This window comes from Etheostoma cragini, chromosome 14 (genome assembly GCF_013103735.1).
Source record: "Etheostoma cragini isolate CJK2018 chromosome 14, CSU_Ecrag_1.0, whole genome shotgun sequence".
Lineage (NCBI taxonomy): Eukaryota > Metazoa > Chordata > Actinopteri > Perciformes > Percidae > Etheostoma > Etheostoma cragini.
This window is the reverse complement of record NC_048420.1, coordinates 17418534-17437731: the sequence shown is the minus strand read 5'-3', so window position 1 is coordinate 17437731 and position 19198 is coordinate 17418534. Positions and strand designations below refer to the sequence as shown.

At 41.1% G+C, this 19198-nt stretch overlaps 1 protein-coding gene across 1 annotated transcript in view; it reads right to left on the bottom strand.

Moving 5' to 3' along the window:
• The window catches only part of stt3b (STT3 oligosaccharyltransferase complex catalytic subunit B), a 73480-nt gene that overhangs the window by 21035 nt on the left and 33247 nt on the right, over window positions 1–19198 (bottom strand). Inside the window, exons 3-4 of the mRNA XM_034891267.1 lie at window positions 12652–12939; window positions 5750–5815 (exon numbers count right to left, since the gene is read on the bottom strand). Of these exons, the coding sequence (XP_034747158.1) occupies window positions 5750–5815; window positions 12652–12939 (354 nt within the window). The remainder of the gene's footprint in view (window positions 1–5749; window positions 5816–12651; window positions 12940–19198) is intronic.

Here is a 19198-nt window from a genome sequence, read left to right as displayed (position 1 = left end):
TTGACTACAGCAAAGGGCAAATGGGAACAGTGAGCACTCGACAGAGAGAGAGGAGAGCATAAAGAAAGAGTCAAAGTGTTGAGAGAAAGAAAGCGAGACAGGAGTTGTAAAGTGCTTGAAAGTAAAACGGAAGGAGTGAATTAAACAGGAAAGGGGATTGCATGTACCAAAATTATTTGATCCTTTATTCAAAGCAGCTTGTCAGAAAGAGCCCATTGCTCCTGCTCAGCATTATGAAAAGGGCATTACACTTCAGCAATCACAGGACAAATGTGCACATCATCTATAATTGATAAAAAAACACATGAACATGCTACATTAAGGCAGAGAGAGTAAACGAAATCTCCTAAATAAGTGCTTACTGTAGCTAAATGGTTTGGTGCAATTATCGTTTGGCAGTAGTAGTAGTATCTTTTCTCTCAGATGATGATAGCCGATTAGTGGCGTGTGAACTGTAACGAATTATTACCATTTTAAGTGTTGACACAGAGGCGGCTGATCGAGTCTCTGTTGCTGAGTGGCTGGGAAGTAACTAAAAACACAACACTCACAACATGTGCATCAAATGTGCATCGCTACTGGCTTTGTTGCTGTAAAACTATAACATTTTTAAATGTCTAGTGCAAGTATGTATAACAGAAAGAGGACAACAGAAAGTCCAGACAGTGTAAATTAAAGACCTCTTTCTCTGCATTTGGTCAAAACTGGCAAAAGACGAGATCTCAACCCTTCACTTAATTTTGAATCGATAGGTATGTTTGTGAAATCATGGCATGTGTTAATTCACAAAAACCATGCAGACCGCATAACTGTTCATCTGGTAAAACGAAAATAATTGATTCTCTAAATTAGGCTCTAGCATCACTGAGTTGCATTATTGACTCAGAGTCAAAATAAAAAATAAAAAGGACGGTTGTTTTTTACCTCTCCTTTGGGCACAGTTGGGCAGAAGCAGGAGGTCCAATGCCATTTGAGGAGGACGGAAGAAAGTGTTTTGGAAAAACTCCCATGGTCACTATTTACAAGTGTTCAGGGCTACTCAGAATCACCAGCAGCTCTAATAACTTGTGTAATTTACATATTAAATGAACAGGTTACTACCACAGTGCTACATCTATCATTAGTAGAGTTTGCCATTTGGGTTTAATAAGAGTTTGTTTACCAAATTGGAATTGAAGCAGGGAGACACTTTACTTCCGCTGGCATAAAGCATCCATGTTTGGTAGCTTTGTAGTGTTATTTAGCACAAAGTTGCCACCAGCCCTTTGCCCAAGCCACAGGCTAAGAGCTGAGGGCAGGAATCAGAAACTGTTTGGAGAAAAGTCTTTTCGCGGTTATCGCTCTCTGCATTTCATTCCGAGATTATCTGATGACCGCGGGGCCACATACAAGAGGAAATAGAGAACACAGCATGCAAAAGGGAGAAGGGTTTTAAGGGTTTTAAGGGTGTGTGTGTGTGCGCTCTAACTGCACCATATTTAACACTAGCAGTTCCTCTCTGGTTCATTAAGAACACTTTAAGATTACAATAAAAACAGACTGCTCTGTGATTATATATTAGATTCCCTTTTGCATGGCTGTAAGTGTGTATGCCTCCAATATGAGTCAGATGGTGAACGCTCCGGGGCTAAGCCTTGGGCATAGGCCAGACTCCTGCTTACATTGTACCCTTATCACAATGATACTGAGATAGTGAAGTAAAGCAAGGCTAAGAGTCTATAGCCATGTTAGCAGTTCTGTTAGGCTGTACATGCACTTTAAGATAGATGCTAACAATGAAATGCTGATATTCTGCAGTATAGAGTCCTCAATCTTCGTTTAGCAATGTTAGCATTCATTTAAAAAGTCATTAGGATACATCTTATGTATATCTGTGAAAAATGTTGTGCCAATCACAGGTGAACACATCGATTAGCTGATTGCATTATTAATAGGCTTCATACTCTGGAGACATGGGACAAGTCATCCAGTAGTTGTTTAGATATTTTAATCTGGACCAAAGTGAAGGACTAACTGACCCCTGACATCCCTAGAACCACGCCGCTAGCATGGCTAAAGAAAAAAAAAAGTGAAATCCTTTCATCACCTAAGGAGCCTTGTGTTTAGGGCATTTAATCAATACTTGATTAAGCAAAAGGAGCTTTTGGCATGCACTGAAGTTATAGGTTGTTCTGCTAGAGTGGAAGGTGGAGAGTAACGTGATAAAAGTAAGCCAAAGCTTTGGGAATGAGCAGTGCATTTGCTCTGATCTGTCCGTCATCCTCCCACCCAATCTCCACCCTCACCAAATCCACCCTCAACCCTGGTGGGTTCCTGTGGCTCCTGTCCATCAGTTGGTCCCTGCTGCTCTGATCCTCTTCTTAATCTTGTCCTTCTCTGTCCTTTCTCCTGTTATTATGAAGAAATCCAGGCAGGGGATCTGTCCCTCACTGTCTCCCTTTCTGCATTACGAGTGTCCCATTTGATTAAGCCATACGGGAAAAAGTAGCCTTGGCTACATCCTGATTAAAATGACAGTGTAAGGTGATAAAAACTTTCAGCAGTGGGTCAACGAGTGGACGCAGCACGTTGTGTGGAGACAGTGGAGATTGGGGGGTGTCAGTTGTGTTGATGGAGACAAACGAGCCTAGTTTGCTACTCACTGCTCATCTGCAACAGTGGGTGGGCGGCGGATACGGTACAGAGCAACATCACATCGCTGAGGAGAGGGGTAGAAAGGGTGTGCAGGAGATAAAGGGGTAAGGAGAACGAAGCATGGAGACTATGTTCTCATTGCTTCTGATGAGGGCAGCGTGGAAGATACACATCACAGCATATTCTCTCTCCTGTCTTATCATTCTGTGTTTTTCTCCATCTCTCTGTCCACTATACCCCCTGTATCTTTCCACACCTCTCTCTCTCTATCCTTTTGTCTGTGCCTGTCTCCATTCGCTGTTTTGTCTCCTATTCTATTCATCTGTCCATCACTCCTATCTCTCCAATCCTCTCTATGCCCCCTCGGACGCTGTGGCCCAGTGTGATCGATGAAGCTGGATTTCGGTAATCTGTTTCATTTGATATCTGTCTCTCTGCCGTCCGCAGAAATTTAGCCTGGAATGACCAAGAAGCTGGAGATTTTCATAGGCACTCACATACACATGCAAACAATCTGTCACCGCGGCATTGAGCCCAGACCGTCCTGTTATGTCATCTCTCTCATCAGTCCCCTGATGGGTTTGTGCCTGAATTTATGAATAATGCAGGCAACACTGGCTAAACTGCTCCTCTTTTTCCATGCCTTGCCAGGCCCATGCTGGACAGAGGACCAATGCTCCTAACACTACCATCTTAGGAGCACGGTTAATTATCCCAAACCAGATTTGAATTTATAACTACCTCCAAATACATATAAAGTGGGATTTGTTGTCAACAGACCAGGGGCCTCATTTATAAACGTGGCGTGCCGCTCTCTACGCAAGAATTGGGATTTATAAAAAGCAAACTTGACGGGAAAATGTGCAGTCCTCCACAGACACTCTGAGCCAGGCATATGCACAGAAACGGGAGAATTTACATATTTCCTCTCATGGATGATATGAAGAATTCACAAAGCCATTCTTCCGATTAATATCTTACACAAACACTGTTTGATTTTTGTTTGTTTTCACTGTTTGTTTTATAGTAAAAAAACAAAACACGATTGTAAATTCACAAAGAAATATTTGCGGGAAAAAAACTCATCTGTTCTGTTATTTTTATTATATTATAATATATTTATATTATGATTACATTGGCACGTTATGGAATTTTACTCATGAATAATAGATAAACAGGACAAATAATATTTACATGAATGCTGTTTTCAATGCCTCTGTCTGTCGGAGCACATCATTTTTCTTTTTCTTTTTTAGATTTGTTGGGCATTATAGGCCTTTATTTGACAGCTGAAGAGCTGAAAGGGGGGGGGGGGGGGAATGAAATGCAGCAAGGGCCGCAGGTTAGAGTCAAACCCGGGCCCACTGCATCGAGGAGCAAACCTCTCTCTATGGGCAAACCTCTCTACCTCTCTACCAACTGAGCTATCTGGGCGCCCACATTATTTCAATATGGTCATCATATACAGTATCATAGTGTGTTATACAGTGTTTATTTTCATGGCTTTAGATAATTTTATATTTGTTTTATATATACTGTAGGTCTAAAGGATGTTTTAACCACTGTGAAAGGTACAATAGAAAGTTTTACCAATTGGATGCTCCTTGCGCAGAACTATTTGTCATTTATAATTAGATTCACCTTTAACTTCTTAGATACAATCAGATTGATGGATAGAAAAAGGCAAGCCACGTGTTATGACGCACAATGGCTGGCTTTGCACTATTGCGAGATGTGGCAACATCAAGAAGACTTGCTGGCATGGAGGATGAGCGGCTTCAGAGCCGGTCCCTACTGCCTCAAGCGGTCCTATAGGATCTCTGTGCTGATCTGGGCCCAGCGTTGCAGAGGAGCGCTCTGAGAAACCACGCCGTGCAGACACCAATCCCACTTCAAGAGGGATCAGCTCTTGTGGCAAAAACACACTCTCTGCGTAGCGCTAGGTGTTTTTTGCATGAACTTTAACATCTGACCTTTTTTTTTTCTTCAATTTGGGCCACGGTCCAACCTCTGAGGTTGTGACATTAACTGGGTCTGCAACATGTCACTCAAAAGCTTTTTTTTTGGCATTAGTATTGCCCACACTGTGCCCTTCAAACATATTGTTCTCTTTTCCACCTCTCTAACAAGAACTACAACTTCACAACGACTTAAAGTCCTTTGCTTTGTTTTCCTTTCTGCGCATGTCGGTATGAATTAATATTAATTTGGAGAGTTTCACTGACAGTTAAAGGGCAATTATGAGCGTGAAATGAAGCCTCCAAAGATGCACCATGTTTAAAGTTGATCTTGATTTATAAAGGGAATCCATCGTAGGAAGTGCATGTGCACGGTTTTATAAATCCCAATATTTCTGCGAGTACTCACATCCTGGGTTTCGTCCGGACGCCACGTCTGATGCAAACTCGCCGCAGTTTTATAAATGAGGCCCCAAAGCTACTTTACAAAAGCCATTTGCAATACATGGCAATAGTTTCATAAGAGGGAAGAAGTCTGACTAAAATGACAAAGCATTTCCTGCAGCAGTGTATGAGAATAAAGCATTTTTAATGTCCACTCTAGTCATCACAGTGTCGCAAAATCAGTTAGTGCCAGTGCGTTCAACTCAGGTAAAGACAAGTATAACAGTCAATGTTCTTTGTGCATGCCAAAATACAGAATATTTATATTTGTCTCCATTTCACTGAAAAGATTGAAACAGAATACCTTGTCACTTATGTTGAATTATTTTTAGAGCAGCGTAACATGCTGCGATTTTTGTTTTGAATATTGTTTAATGTCATTGAGGTCGATGAGGACTAAAACTGATAAAAAGGCAAGTTGGTTGCACAATAGTAAAACAAACCAAACACACGCAAAATAGAAAATGCACATACACAAATCATATACTGTACTCATATCTCAAATAAAATTAGAAATGTGTAAAAAGCAGAATAAACAAGAATTTTAAAACTAAGTGAAATTATAATTAATCAATAGATGGTAACAAGTCATGATGTGATTTTGACTTACAATTCTCGTTGGGATAAAAAAGGAGGATTAAATCAAATCTATATATGATTAGTGTGTAGCCAGTGTGTTTGTGTCAGTGTTTGTGTGTGTGAACTATTCTCACCATGTAGAAATAGGAAAGACAACAGCCAATGGTCCAGAATACAGAGCCCGTCTTCACAGACTTCACCTACAAGAGAGAAACAGTGTTACGAATAGATCCATATGCTTCAACATCAAATAAGACACCTAGATCAACAGATGGTCTATCAAGGACATTAGGAACCCAAAAAACACATCCTATGTAATAACAACATGATGTTCTCATGCAGTGGAACATGTTTTAATCTGGACTGAGTGAAGGCTGTCTTTACTATAGGTTTACTCCGTTTGCTAAAACACGAAATGTGCTTTGTTTACATTATCAGTCACCACATAAAAAAAAAGGAAGCCGTAAAACGCATTTAACGGATTTGAATCATTACACACAGTTTAAGGCTCACAGCAGATATGGAACATCCAGCTGTGGTAAGAGATAAGAAAAGAGAAGTCCAGACTAGTCTAGACCAACAAAACCCTCTTTTAAACAAGCTCTCCTTCCCCTCCACAGGCCGATAAAGCAGACAAGTGTACACATTAACATTTAAAAACACACTGATAATGACAAAGCCACACACACACAGACCAAATTTAACAGTGTACTGTTGAATTCAAAATCTGGGAGAGTACACGTGACAATGGGGAGAGGGGAGGTTAAGAGAGATGATTACATCCAACAATGACAGAGTTGCTAGTAATAACTAGCAGAGCATCCCGGACAGACCACTGGATCAATAAACTGCACAGACAGACCTACTGACGCTGCTTCAAACTGTTGGCACATGCACAAAAATAAACTGTCCTAAAGCACTGCTTTCCTCATGTGTTGAGGTGGGCCACAGCAAGTAGTTCGGCAGTGACCTGATTCTCAGTCTCTCCTATACAAAAAGGTGGAACTTGTTGTTATAGGGCCTTGTTGCTCGGTTAAGGTCAATAGGACTAAAGTGCCATTGCGTTTAGATTTATGTCTCTAGGGGAGATGGGGGTGATATTTATATTAATAGTACATGCCCTGGTCACAGTTACTTTGCAAGCTGGTGCGTTCTCCTCCGACAATATTCCTGCTTGGGTTGAGCCAAAATTAGTGTGCAGCCTTGCAATGTCCATTCAGAGGCATGTATATATTCAACTGGCGTCTCAACCCCCTTTTCGAACTGCCCTCCCAGCTTCCACTCGCTTTGTCAAGACACAGAAATCACAGTGTGATACCAGCCCAGCTAATTAAATGAGAGTCAAGAGAAAGAGTGGCATTAATGTTACAACATTATAGGCATGGTGCACAGGGTTAGAGCGGGGCAGTGAAACTCTGTTTGTGTATGTATTCATGTTACGGAGAGCTGTGGTGTTAAAAAGAGCAGCTCTCCTGGGGTCTGAGAGGATTCAATTATAGATTATAGGAGGGTGTGTGTGCGTGTGTGTGCATGTGTGGGTTAGGAGAGAGGGGTAAACACAGAGATTAAGCTAGTGAAGTTGAATAGGTTATTAGCGTATAAAATGAAAGAGTCGGATAATGAAGATTGGGCTGAGATTTGAGAGTAGCGCTGTGCGTTTTTGCCACATGAAGGAGAGGACGAGGGTAAAGAGACAAGGAACAGAGTGGAAAAAAGGAACGTGCAATAATGAGATACAGGAATAGAGCAAGGTGGTAAAGAACAAGAAAGAAGAGGCAGAACGCAACTAGAGCAAAACAATGGGACGGACAAAAGAAGACAAGGACAATTAAAGGGAGACAAGATTGAAGAAAGATGGAGGAGGAAAAGAAAACGCAAAGACAAACGTAGGTAAATGAGACTGATAATGGGAAGCAGTGGTGCATGGCCGAGATGATTGTTTCCAGGGCCCTTGCCAAATAGAACTGAGGAAGTGAGAAGTGGTAGGTGATTGGAGAGGGATCTTTTAGATGGCACCGCTTTGCTGATGACACATTACCTTAAGAGGCAGTGATGGCTGCTTCAAAGAACACCTGCTTCACTTGTAGACGTATTGTCCATACACAGAAGAGGACAGGAGGTAATTATAAGCGCAGAGATAAACCGATGTCCCTAACACACATTTCCTAGTGTGAGACAAATGGTTATGGTGTCAGTATTTGCACGGGTCCTGAAAAGTTAAATGGTCCCTTTTGGAGACTCCTGCAGAGTTAAAAATGATTTCATGTGGACACAGGATGAAAACATCTCATATGTATTGGGGACAAAATGCATTGGATGGGTAAGGATTACGGCTCTTGTTTACATGTAAAGAAGCCAAAGGTGCTTTTAAAGGTGTTTTTTTTTAGGCAAATTATCAGTTATGATTTCGGCGCTACAACTTGTCATGACTGTTCTTAATATTACTTGAAACATTTATATAAAAAAAATGGAATCCCATGTGAGCGGTAATACCATTTCAAAACTGACTTGAGAAAGTGAGAAAGAAAAACATGAGGACGGAGTGTATTATTCTATAATGCAGCTCCGTCGTATTTCATAACGCGTTTCATTTAGATTTCACCCTTTGCACAGTTCACGTCTCTGCAGCTTTGCAGAGTGTGCAGTCCTTCTTGCCAAACTGTCTCAATATGCCTCATCTCAATAAAAAAAGTCTGGCATTCCTTGGTTTTGTTTCCTTGCTCTTTCTTTTAATATACAGTTAATTTGCCAGGCAAACTGTCTTCATGATGCGCTTTTTTGTTTTGGTATAGTCACATGTTACTGGCCTTGCATTGCAATCTAACTATTGTCTAATCTACTGTTTGATGTACTGCTCTTAGTTTTTTTACTAAAAAATGTTGGTGGTAATGGTAATTACTTGTTGGGTGTTAGACTTAGTTGGTCTCAATAATCAGTGGGTCTGTTTCATAGTTTAAGTAACACAAATACTTTACAGATCAGTTTCCTTGAAATATGATTTAAAGGGCTCTGCAATGTCAGAGACTTCAAATTCAGTGTGAATTGTTTACTTATGTATATACAGTATATATAAAAGCCTGTATATACTGTACATGTGTGCATAATATACATTTCTAATGTGTCCCAAATCACTGTATGTTTGAGGATGTAAACTCTCCCATTGAAACTATTAGCGGTTTGGTTTCAATCTCCTGAGTCGGCATGCAGACACAGTGCCAGGTGTATTGTATCAGGACTTAAACACACCGGGCATGCTTAGCCAGCCACCTGGACACCAAATTCTAGGTAATTGCCAAATCAGAAACCGTGAGGGAGTTGTCCACACGCTCGAGCTGAGTGTCTACTATATCCATGAAAGCGCGTGTGGACGTGCATCCATGTACGATTTGACAAAGTGACATAAACTGAGATGGCTGAATCCGTGGACAGATAAAAGCTCCCTTCCAACCCGGCGGCAACTGTACTTCCAAGCTTGTTACTCTGTGACAGACCGCAGTGAGGCATGGCATGATGAAATACCTGCACCACTACATCTACCTGGATGAAAGCCTCCACTGCGCAGCATGTCTTTACGCTTGAGAATAAAAGGGAAATCAATGCCTTGAAGGTAAAATAAAGAAATGGACAAATCGCCTACGAGCTACTATTACCGTTCACTGCTTTTCTACAACTTGACAGTTAGAGTACTGATTTTTCTGCTCACCAGCCTGTCTAACATGGTCCACCCCAGCCATTTAACAAATGTGTGAATGTAGTTTTGTTTCTACAACTATTACATTACAACCGTTAAATTATACATCAAAATTGAACCTGGAAACCCTACATTTTAGTAGTATTTTTATATTTATATCATATATATATATATATTTTATAGTTTAATAAAAATATCAAAACTGTATTTATTTTGGAAAACAAAAAAAGAACATTTTGATGCTGCCTTTTAGTAAATTGCTGAGTGGTTTGTAGAGTTTTGCAGCATCTACGACAACTATGTTTCATTTGTAGCCCCTTATGAACAGATCTTTATGCACAGGTGAACATAAAGTGACAATCTCGCCCAGTATGAGCGTTCGCCCCGTGTAAGCTGAGTCCTTTGCAGCGGGCCGGGTTTAAATCCAACTTGCGGCCCTTTGCTGCGTGTCTTCCCCTCTCTTTCTCTACCCTCTTTTCTATCTATCCACTGTCCCTATCAATTCCTTCCCATTCTTTCTGAATTAAACATATGTGACATGCAGGAAAACATGACTTTGCATTTATTGTGTGGATAGTTTAGGCTTAACTATAGCCTGATTATGTTACTGTATGCTGTACAGTGAACTATCAGCTAAGACGAAACATTTATGGTGAATGCTAATGACCGCCGTTGTATGGCCTCTAAATAGATGTATGCTTACATGTGAGGGCTACTGCAAGCTTTGCTCTGTTTCGAGCTGTAAAGGTACTCTAAACAGCTGCAGGCAGTAATGGTTGAAAGCTGCGGGTATAATTAAGATAATCATCAATGTTGTATCAATGTAGTTTATTTGCCTGCCTTATCTATAACCATGTATGCAGCTACAGTTGGTCCATGACAGACATGTAGCTTATTTGCATCAGTTGCCAAAAGCATTGCAGCATCCTATCATGTGATAACCTTTTCTAGATAATACCCAATGCCTCTGAGTTAAAACAAAATGGGATGTCATTTGCCAAAGTAAACCAAGTTGCAGGTGCAAAGAAGAAGACATAAAATAAGCTTTAGAAATGAGCTAACCAATGAAAGCAATGGGTGACTGCTGGAATTTTAATTTATTTAGTCATTTCTGTTAATATTTTTCTGTGCTATAACGTTGTAAGCCAGAGATAAAGATGGCTAACATATCTTTATATATATATATATAAATAAATAAAAGGTCTGTGTAGCTGATTGGAGATCACTTCCTTACAAACAATTCAGTCTTTTACATTGATAATTTTGACAAATTTAAATTTCATATTCATTTGACGCCTGCTCCTGTGCAGATTAATTGTGCAAGATCCTTTCAGTGATTGACTACGATTGCTTCACTATAACCTCTTATCTTTATATTCTATGACTGCTGTCTACAGGAACGCGAGGCAGTTTCGTTAATAGAAAATCCTTTTACAGACTAGAAATAGGCCCACAGTGCCCTAAAGATAAGCAGTGGTATCCATGTGTTTTGCTAAAGCAATCCTCCCTCACCTCAGCAGAAGAAACAAGATTGCTTTTAACTGTAACATCAGGTGATGACCACATCTTCTAATTTCATCGTTTTGTTTTTTGTGACAGAAGAACCAGCTAGACATCCAGGTCTTTCAAGTCCAGGACTGCCAAAATGCAAAGTCAAACCTTCTTCAAAGGGTCAGAATTGTGGCAGTCTGACTTCAACCAGCCAAAACAATTCGTCATCCCACTTTTGACAACCCTCCACTCTGCGCCCTGTTGCCAATCGTATGAAGTTCAGGTCACTAAAGCTCGCCTACAAAAAGTAGAAAAAAAAAGTGGCACCCATCTACCTGAATTCCCTTGTTCAGGTGTATGAGCCTTGTCATTCGCTACAATGTGCAAATGGCCAACGAATAGTCCTACTGTCAGTGCTGACCAGTGTTTCGCGCATAGACTCATTTGTGGAGGGGTGTCACAAAATCAGCACCGGACGCCACACATCGTGTTTGGTTCTTTATTTTTTTAACGCTATTTAAAACATGCACTTGTTCAGCTACAATTCCTTTTCCTGCTCTCCTCCATCTCTCTGTCACTCTACACACACATACACAGCCCCTCCCCCTCGGCGCACACAGCGTTTGTCTCTAAGAAAACAGTGTTGCCAACTTTGCAACTTTTCACTGCCCCTTTGCAACTTTTTATTATTTTATTTTTTTCATCAAAAGCGACCACCGACAAATATGGCAACTTTGGTAAGAAAAGAGCAACTTTCTGTAAAAAAAAAAAAAAGTCGGCAGTATTATCCAGCAAGGTATTTCTCCCTCCTGTGGCCGCCAAAAAAGTCACTTCTCTCGGAATCTGTTTTGTGAGGAGCAGAGGAGCAGCCCCAGTCCTCCCCTCTCTCGTCATGTGCAACAGAACTGCACACAGTGTGCATGCAGGTAGAAAGGGGAGAAGGAACAGGGTGAGGGGGCCGGTGTAGGAACAAGAGAGAGCAGGACTCAACGGGAGAAAGACGCAGCCGAGCTGGCCTGGCCCTGGGCAAGCCAGTCTTCTTTGAGAATTCTTTATTGTTCTTTTTCCCCTCCCTTTGTAGAATTTCTTTTTCACTTCAAAGATAGGTTACCTAAGTAATAATGAAATAAATTAAAATACATTTCTGTATTGAATTTGTGATTATTTGGCTAAAGAGTTTAATTTCTTTCTACTAGCTGACACGACCACCATGCTTTATGCAAAGGATTGCATAAGGATGTTAGAAATATGCAAATGAGCGTAGGACGTTCAGGTTGGATGTTTTTTTTAGCTTTCAATAGTCTAACACAGGACAAGGATAATGTGGACAAAGTTGTTTTGGGAACAAAATGTTGTTCCATAGAAAATAAATCTGACCTTGTTGAGCACAGTGAAGGTGTGAATTCAACAAAGTCAGCTGCCCTGTATGCAAGTAACTGAACGTGCTTCTATGTACTTTGTGCATTTGAAAAAAGGAAGGAAAAATTGGTGGGGCACCCTTTCAACTTTCAACCCAAGATCTTTTTTAATTCTACTCGTATGGTAATCTTCTTGGGAAGGTGTTACAATGCAACATTTTGTTTCCTGGGCTCCACATGGTAGGCAAAGATGCCCAATGTGCCTTTTAAGCCTCTGGATAATGAAATTAAAAATAGGGCTAATTCTCTGGCTAGAGAAACCCTGTCCTCTGTAAATTAAAAGACCAAGCCCTCATTATTGGGGTAGAACTGTAGACACATTGTTTCTGACAAAGGAGAAGTTCAAACTTACCGACTGAATTACATATTTGCCTAAAATACGTTTTTATGTACAATTCCAAATGGCAACTTTCCATCAAACGACCAGTGTACATACCCAGAGGTAGTAGGTAAATTGCAGGGCAAAGATGGCGATGCCCTCGTTGTCGAAAGAGCCTGCGACGGAGCGGGAGATATAGCCAGGCACGATGGCGATGAAGCAGGCCGCCAGGAGCCCTGCACCCTGGTTCCACAGCTCCCGCGTCAGCAGGAAGGTGGAGATGGCTGTCAGACCGCTGAACACCGGCGCCAGAAAGACACACACATCACGGATGTGGACCGTGATGTGGAGCAGGTTGAGCATGTAGTGGATGAGGCCGGCAGTAACCATCAACCCCGGGTATACCTGAGTAAGGGGGCAGAGAGAGAGAGAGAGAGAGGTTGAGCAAAATAAAGGGTGGGAGGGATATTGAGGACAGAAAGGAATACACTGCGACACCCAAGTAGACAGATGGGTGATTGTTGATTAAAAAAAAAAAGAAAGGCATGTGATGACGTAAAGTTGGGTTTCAGGTAACTGTTTTCCAATGTTTTGTACACAGATGAATGAATCAAGAAAATAATTGTTGGGAACTTTTGATGAAACCTTAGACATAAATAATGGAAGCATAAAAAGGTGCCAAGAGGGGGGAAATAGTTTAGACTTATTTAGAGCGAGTAGATTATTCTCTTGAAAAAGGCCAAACATACGCCACGCTCAAGTCCACTAGATCTGCCTTAATAATTATTGGTCCAACTAACTGATGAATCATTTGGCTTTGAAAATGGCCGAAAATAGTCAAACAATGCCCGTTGCAATATCCAGAGCCAAAGGTGAACTCTTTGAAATGCTTGATTTGTCTGACCAACAGTCTGAGAATGGAAGATATAAAATGTGAAATATTAAATTAACAATTATGAAAAAGACATTGGAGATTTTTTTAACTTATTAGATAACTTAAATATTTTGTAAAAAAAAAAAAAAAAGTGCCATGTACACTGTTCTTTAACAAAACATTCAGTCGAAGCTGTGACCTAGGTGGGCGAGGCCTCGTGGCCCTGTCTTGTCTATACGCGAGAGCATGTCCCATCACAGCCCTCTGCAGTACACTGGCTGTATAATATAGGCTATGTTTAACGTGTGACTGATGTCCGGGATATGTGTTCTCTGTAGCTGCAGACCGTGCTCTTTGCCTCGCCGCTAATAAACTCAGGTCTTCGCATCTCTAATTAGCCGGTGCCTAGGAGACCTAATCTTTATAAGCCAATCTACTTCGATGAAAATCAACCATGTCTTGCCTCTCCCGTATCCTGTCATTTACAAAACTTCTGTTGTAATTATGAGCCACTTGGACCCCGCGTCGGGGCCCAGGTCTCCAAAACATTACAGCGATGATTGAGATCGTTCATCACAGCCTACCTCGAGGTTTGGCTAGATGGAAAAAAATCAAAAAAAATCTCTGTGCATAATTTACCAGAACTTTTCTCCAAATTAGCATTCAAGAACACCACACATTACATGTTCCTTTTGAAAATATCAACTACAAATGACTGTTAGCCAAAATGCACGTGAGTCATTGTCCTTATGGCAACAAAGAGTGGTTTATTGGCTTGACAGCCTGCTGTTGTTATGGACTGTCACATTAGAGAAGCCTTCCTTTCTTATCTACAGCTCAGGAGAAAGAGCAACCGACAGTTGTCCTCTGGAGATTGGATGGTGGGTGGGAGTAAGAGGGGAAATCAGAAGAGAGAGGGCAGCTGGACTGGTCTAAGCAGGAAGGCTCCATACTGTCATATTAACTGATATTGCCACGTCCTTCTTCCAAGTGATGTGACCCAGCCAAGACTTAATGCTATTAATACACTATGAATGAGGACTGTCAGGATCATGTGTCCGATTTTGGATATTAAAAAAAAAAAAAAAAAACAGATAGCGATAAGGGTAGGAGTAAAGAATAGAGAAAGTGGAGGGGAGAAAAGGCAGCCATACATTAGAGAAGGGCAAAAGCAGACAGGTGCTGCGAAATGATGAAAGATAAAAAGGCAGAGAGGTTAAAGAGAATGAGGAAAAGTGAACTGTAGTGGATGAAAGGAGAGAAAGGGTATGAGAGAGAGCGCAGGCAGGTAAAAGGTTTACTGTAACAGAAAAGAGCCTCGTCACTGTTCTTCAGTAGAGCAATGGTGATTTTATGAATTCCACCGAGAGCCAGAAGTCACAGGCCACCACTCCGCATGTGGAAGAAGACATTGTTTCAATGTCAAGACACAATTTGGAAAACCGTGAAGGGAATGTACTGTCAGAAAGCTTTCTAAACAAAAGCAATAGATTGCACCTGCATCACGGGAAATTTAAAACACACTGAACCAATCTGAGATGAAGCCAGCCCTTGTCCACACCCCTGCATGTTTTAAAAGCACAAGCTCGATGCAAATAAGAGCTCTCACACACTCATTTTAAAATTTGAATGCAGTGTGGGAGTAAAATAAATGCCCTTTTTTTCCTGGAGCCTGACTGTGTTCAGAAAACGATCTAGCTCAGTCATGCAAACAAGTGGGATTTTGACAATTAGCCTTCACAGTAAATAGAGTGAGTGGCTTTCTGTTACTCCCGCAACTACCATCCCGGGGGAACAAGTCACCAGATTATCCTGGCAACCAAACACAGATCAGCCCTTATAGAAAAGAGAGCAGGTAAAAGTTTGAAATGGACGTGGTTCTATCGCTGTACCAGCTGGATGAACCTCTGCAGTGGCTCGGTCAGATCACCTTCCTGCATCAGTTTCTGGATCTTTCTCAGTTTTGCATAGATATGCATGTTATACAGAGACATTTGTATTTAGTATGGCCAACCAAACAACCCATTCACCTGCTTTTGAAGTTCCTGTGAACACTATTAGACATGATGGGACTGTGTGAAAGTGCCTGACTAAACTTCTATTCCAAGTCAAATGTGGGTTGTCAGCAGACCTAAGGATAAGGTGGCACTTGTTTTTTCCAACTTAGTTTTTTTATCATTAACAGAACCCACTGAAAGACCAAATCAACAATGTATTAGTTCATCTGTCAATACTTTCTGACTTCCCTACCCCGTCTGTCAAACATTCACCTGCAGTGCATCATTCTTCAGGACAGACCAAATTACTTCAATTAGGTTGGCAAAGCGACATGTTAAGTGATTCCAATATTAACAGTATCATCCCCGTAGTGGCACTGTGGCACGGAATTAAAAAAAGTTCACATAATGTTCAACTGGAAAATTAAATAAGTGAAACTAAATTTGAGCAGAGATCAGCAAAACTCACTATAATCTGCAAATTATGTGTTTATTACTCTGCAGTTATGTGTTGTTTTTTTACTCATGCTTTCATGAAATGAAAGTGTACAAGTGTAAAGAGGAAAAATGTGGACTGTGTGTGCTTATTTGTATGTAAAAGACAATGCGTTGTGCAGCCCTGGGATCTTGTAAATGTCACGAAAATTAACGTAAAACTACTCTTTCCAACAACTATTACCAGTCCAATTAAGAGTTTCATCTCTCACCTGATAGATACAGGCCTGACCAAAGTATCCATGAACTGTAACCGACCAAGTACATCCTTTATTACAAACTAGGCCCGTCATATGCCATTACCAGTGGCTGATAAGAATTGCTTATGACAGATGAATGCTGATGGATGGGTTTTGGATTCCAATTCTTTGTGTCTCTTTTGCCATTGTGAAGACTATGTTTGAACATCATCATGTAGTGTGCCTACTGCTCCTGCCCCATCTGCTTGGTGCTATAATGTTAACGGCATCTGATAGCAATACACAACATTAACATGGCTCGCTGTCTCAACTGTACAGAGGAACTCTCCAATCAATCTACACAGACAGGAAGAAAGAAAAAGTAGGAAGAGAAAGAACGTTACACCACAGACATGTAGGGGCAGGCGCTACTCCTGCTCCTTTGCTGAACCCAAACACATTGGGAGACATTTATTTGGCACTTAAGACTTGGCTTATGTAGTCCTGATGCATCATTAGCTTGTACAATTACAGCTTAGAGTGCAAACCTGGTAGGTTTGTGAAGCGTGGTCAAGAGAAAGAACGCAGATGTGGGTTGTTAAAGAGGGAGATGGATAGGCCAAAGGTGTTTTACTCACACAGGCCTTACAGTTCTCACGATAAAGGGTTGAGAAGATGGCTCGGGAGAAAAAAAGGGCACCGAGGAGGGGGAAATGGCAGATAAATTGCGTGGAATCGGCATGTTGTATTTTTCACTGAAAAGGGTCAATGTTTCACAACAATGGTTGCTGCTGGTAAACAGGGCGGTCATGGCAGCCAACAATCTGTCACGTTAACCGCTCACTGTTGCTACTGGATTGTGAAGATATCCATTACAACAGAATAAAGATTTGCCACATTTTTCAGGGTCATGGCAGACATAGGTATCTTAAAATAATAAATTATGATTTAAAGCATAATTTAATGCCTGGCTATACTCAATGATGGCTGACTGCAGCCTGCTTGGTGCTCTGATTATCCTTCTATATAAAAAGGGATTGAGACTGCAGACCTTTGCAAATTCCCCACAAATTCCAGCCATGGCTAAAATAAAACTTCATCCATCTATCCTTTTTTTAACCACTTAAGTAGGTCAAATCCACTATGGCAGCATGCTCAGTAGCCCACACTTCCTTTTCCCCCCGTGCAGCGTATTCCAAAGCATTCCCAGGCCTTGTGGGATGTGTAATCCTTCCAGCATGTTTTGGGGTTTATCTGTTTGTTTTTTTTCAAGGTGGACAAGCTGTGACTTTTCCTATAAAGACGTGCATTGCACTCTTCCAAATCATTCCCAAAGTGCCTGTTTTTAATGAAGAGCTGCGGTTCTGCAGCAAGATGTTTCTGTGTGTCCTCAGCCTATCCCCAAGAATGAGCCCACAAACCCAGAGCTTATGACCACAGGTGAGATACCAACTTGTAAATCCAGAGTATTGCCTTCAGACTGTGTTCCCTCCGTAGTCAAGTACAACATCCACGTCACAGAATTCTTTACCCATATGCCGGTCAATCCAAGGCTCCATCTTACCCTTGCTCATGAACAAGATCCCAATTCTGTACTCCCTCACCTGAGCCAGCAACTGGGCTCGTAGGCTGAAGGGGGCAATCTAGTAGAGTGGCATGGCTTCAGACTTGGAGCTGCTGACCCAAATCCACACATCTACATCCACACACACCTACACCTACACACACACCCCTACCCACACACACACACCTACACACACACCTACACACACACACCCCTACCCACACACACACACACACACACCTACACACACACACACACCTACACACACACACCTACACACACACACACCTACACACCTACACACACACACACACACCTACACACCTACACACACCTACACCTACACCTACACACACACACACCTACACACACACACACACACACACCTACACCTACACACACCTACACACACACACACACACACACACACACACACCTATCTATCCATCCATCGCGATTTGAAAAAGATGACACATTTTTACAAAATGAAATAAACAGCTCTATTTGAAAATAAGTGATTTTGTAGTGTATAGCACCAACAGTACGTAGAAAAAAAACATGTTACATGTGATGTAACTAATGTTACATCACATACCCACGCTGCCAACATGGTTACCAGTCTTAACCCTTGTGTTGTCCTCGGTTCAAATTTACCCGTTTTCTTAAATCAATGTGCTTTTTAATTACCCAAAATAACATGATTGATTCCACAACACTCTTTGGCAAACTCAACTCTCTACTTTCATTAATTTTGGGGTGTCTTATTCAATTTTATAGCATTTGAACAAAAAACATTGAAGTGGTTTCGAAATAGTATTGAGTAAAAAAATGACATTCCAGTCTGTGATTATCCATCAACATCCATTCCTTTAGTTTTAGTCTAAATAATTCCGAATTTTTACTTTTCTAACTCAAACATTAGGTATAGTTTCTTATAAATTAGGTTTATTGACCATATATTCCAAAAATAATTGAAAAATTAGAATAAATAAGTTAGTGTTATGTAGTGCTGAAAACATCAAAAAATGTCATTAATAATAAGCATCAACAAAAGTGTTGATTTTTAGTTTTGACGGGAAGACAACACAAGGGTTAGAAGGGGAAGAATTGCCCAGTAACAATCATGTAAAATGAGAACTGTGAAGGTTTACTTTCCTATCAAGCAGCAAAAAATGTTTTCGAGTCAACATCGCAACGTGACTATCGCGCATGCGCACATCCTGATATAAACGATTACACAAAACGTTGTGTAGCCCTAGTCTGACGCAAAGCAAGCTAGTTTACACCAGAGGTCAGAGTCTGATTAAGCCTTGCTGCATGCCATTCCACCTCTCTTTCCCCCTGCATGTCTAAGTTGTCCTATCAAATAAAGGCTAGAAATGGCAAGAAAATGATCTAAAGCAAAAAGAAATTAAAGAGGTTCCACGACCAGGATGGAGGCTGCACTGCTCCTCCTCAATCTGAGGTTCATTAATCGCCTGGAGCATCCTTCCCAGTACCCTTGCATAAGACCTTCTGGAGAGGCTGAACAGTGTGATACATCAAGAGCTGGAGT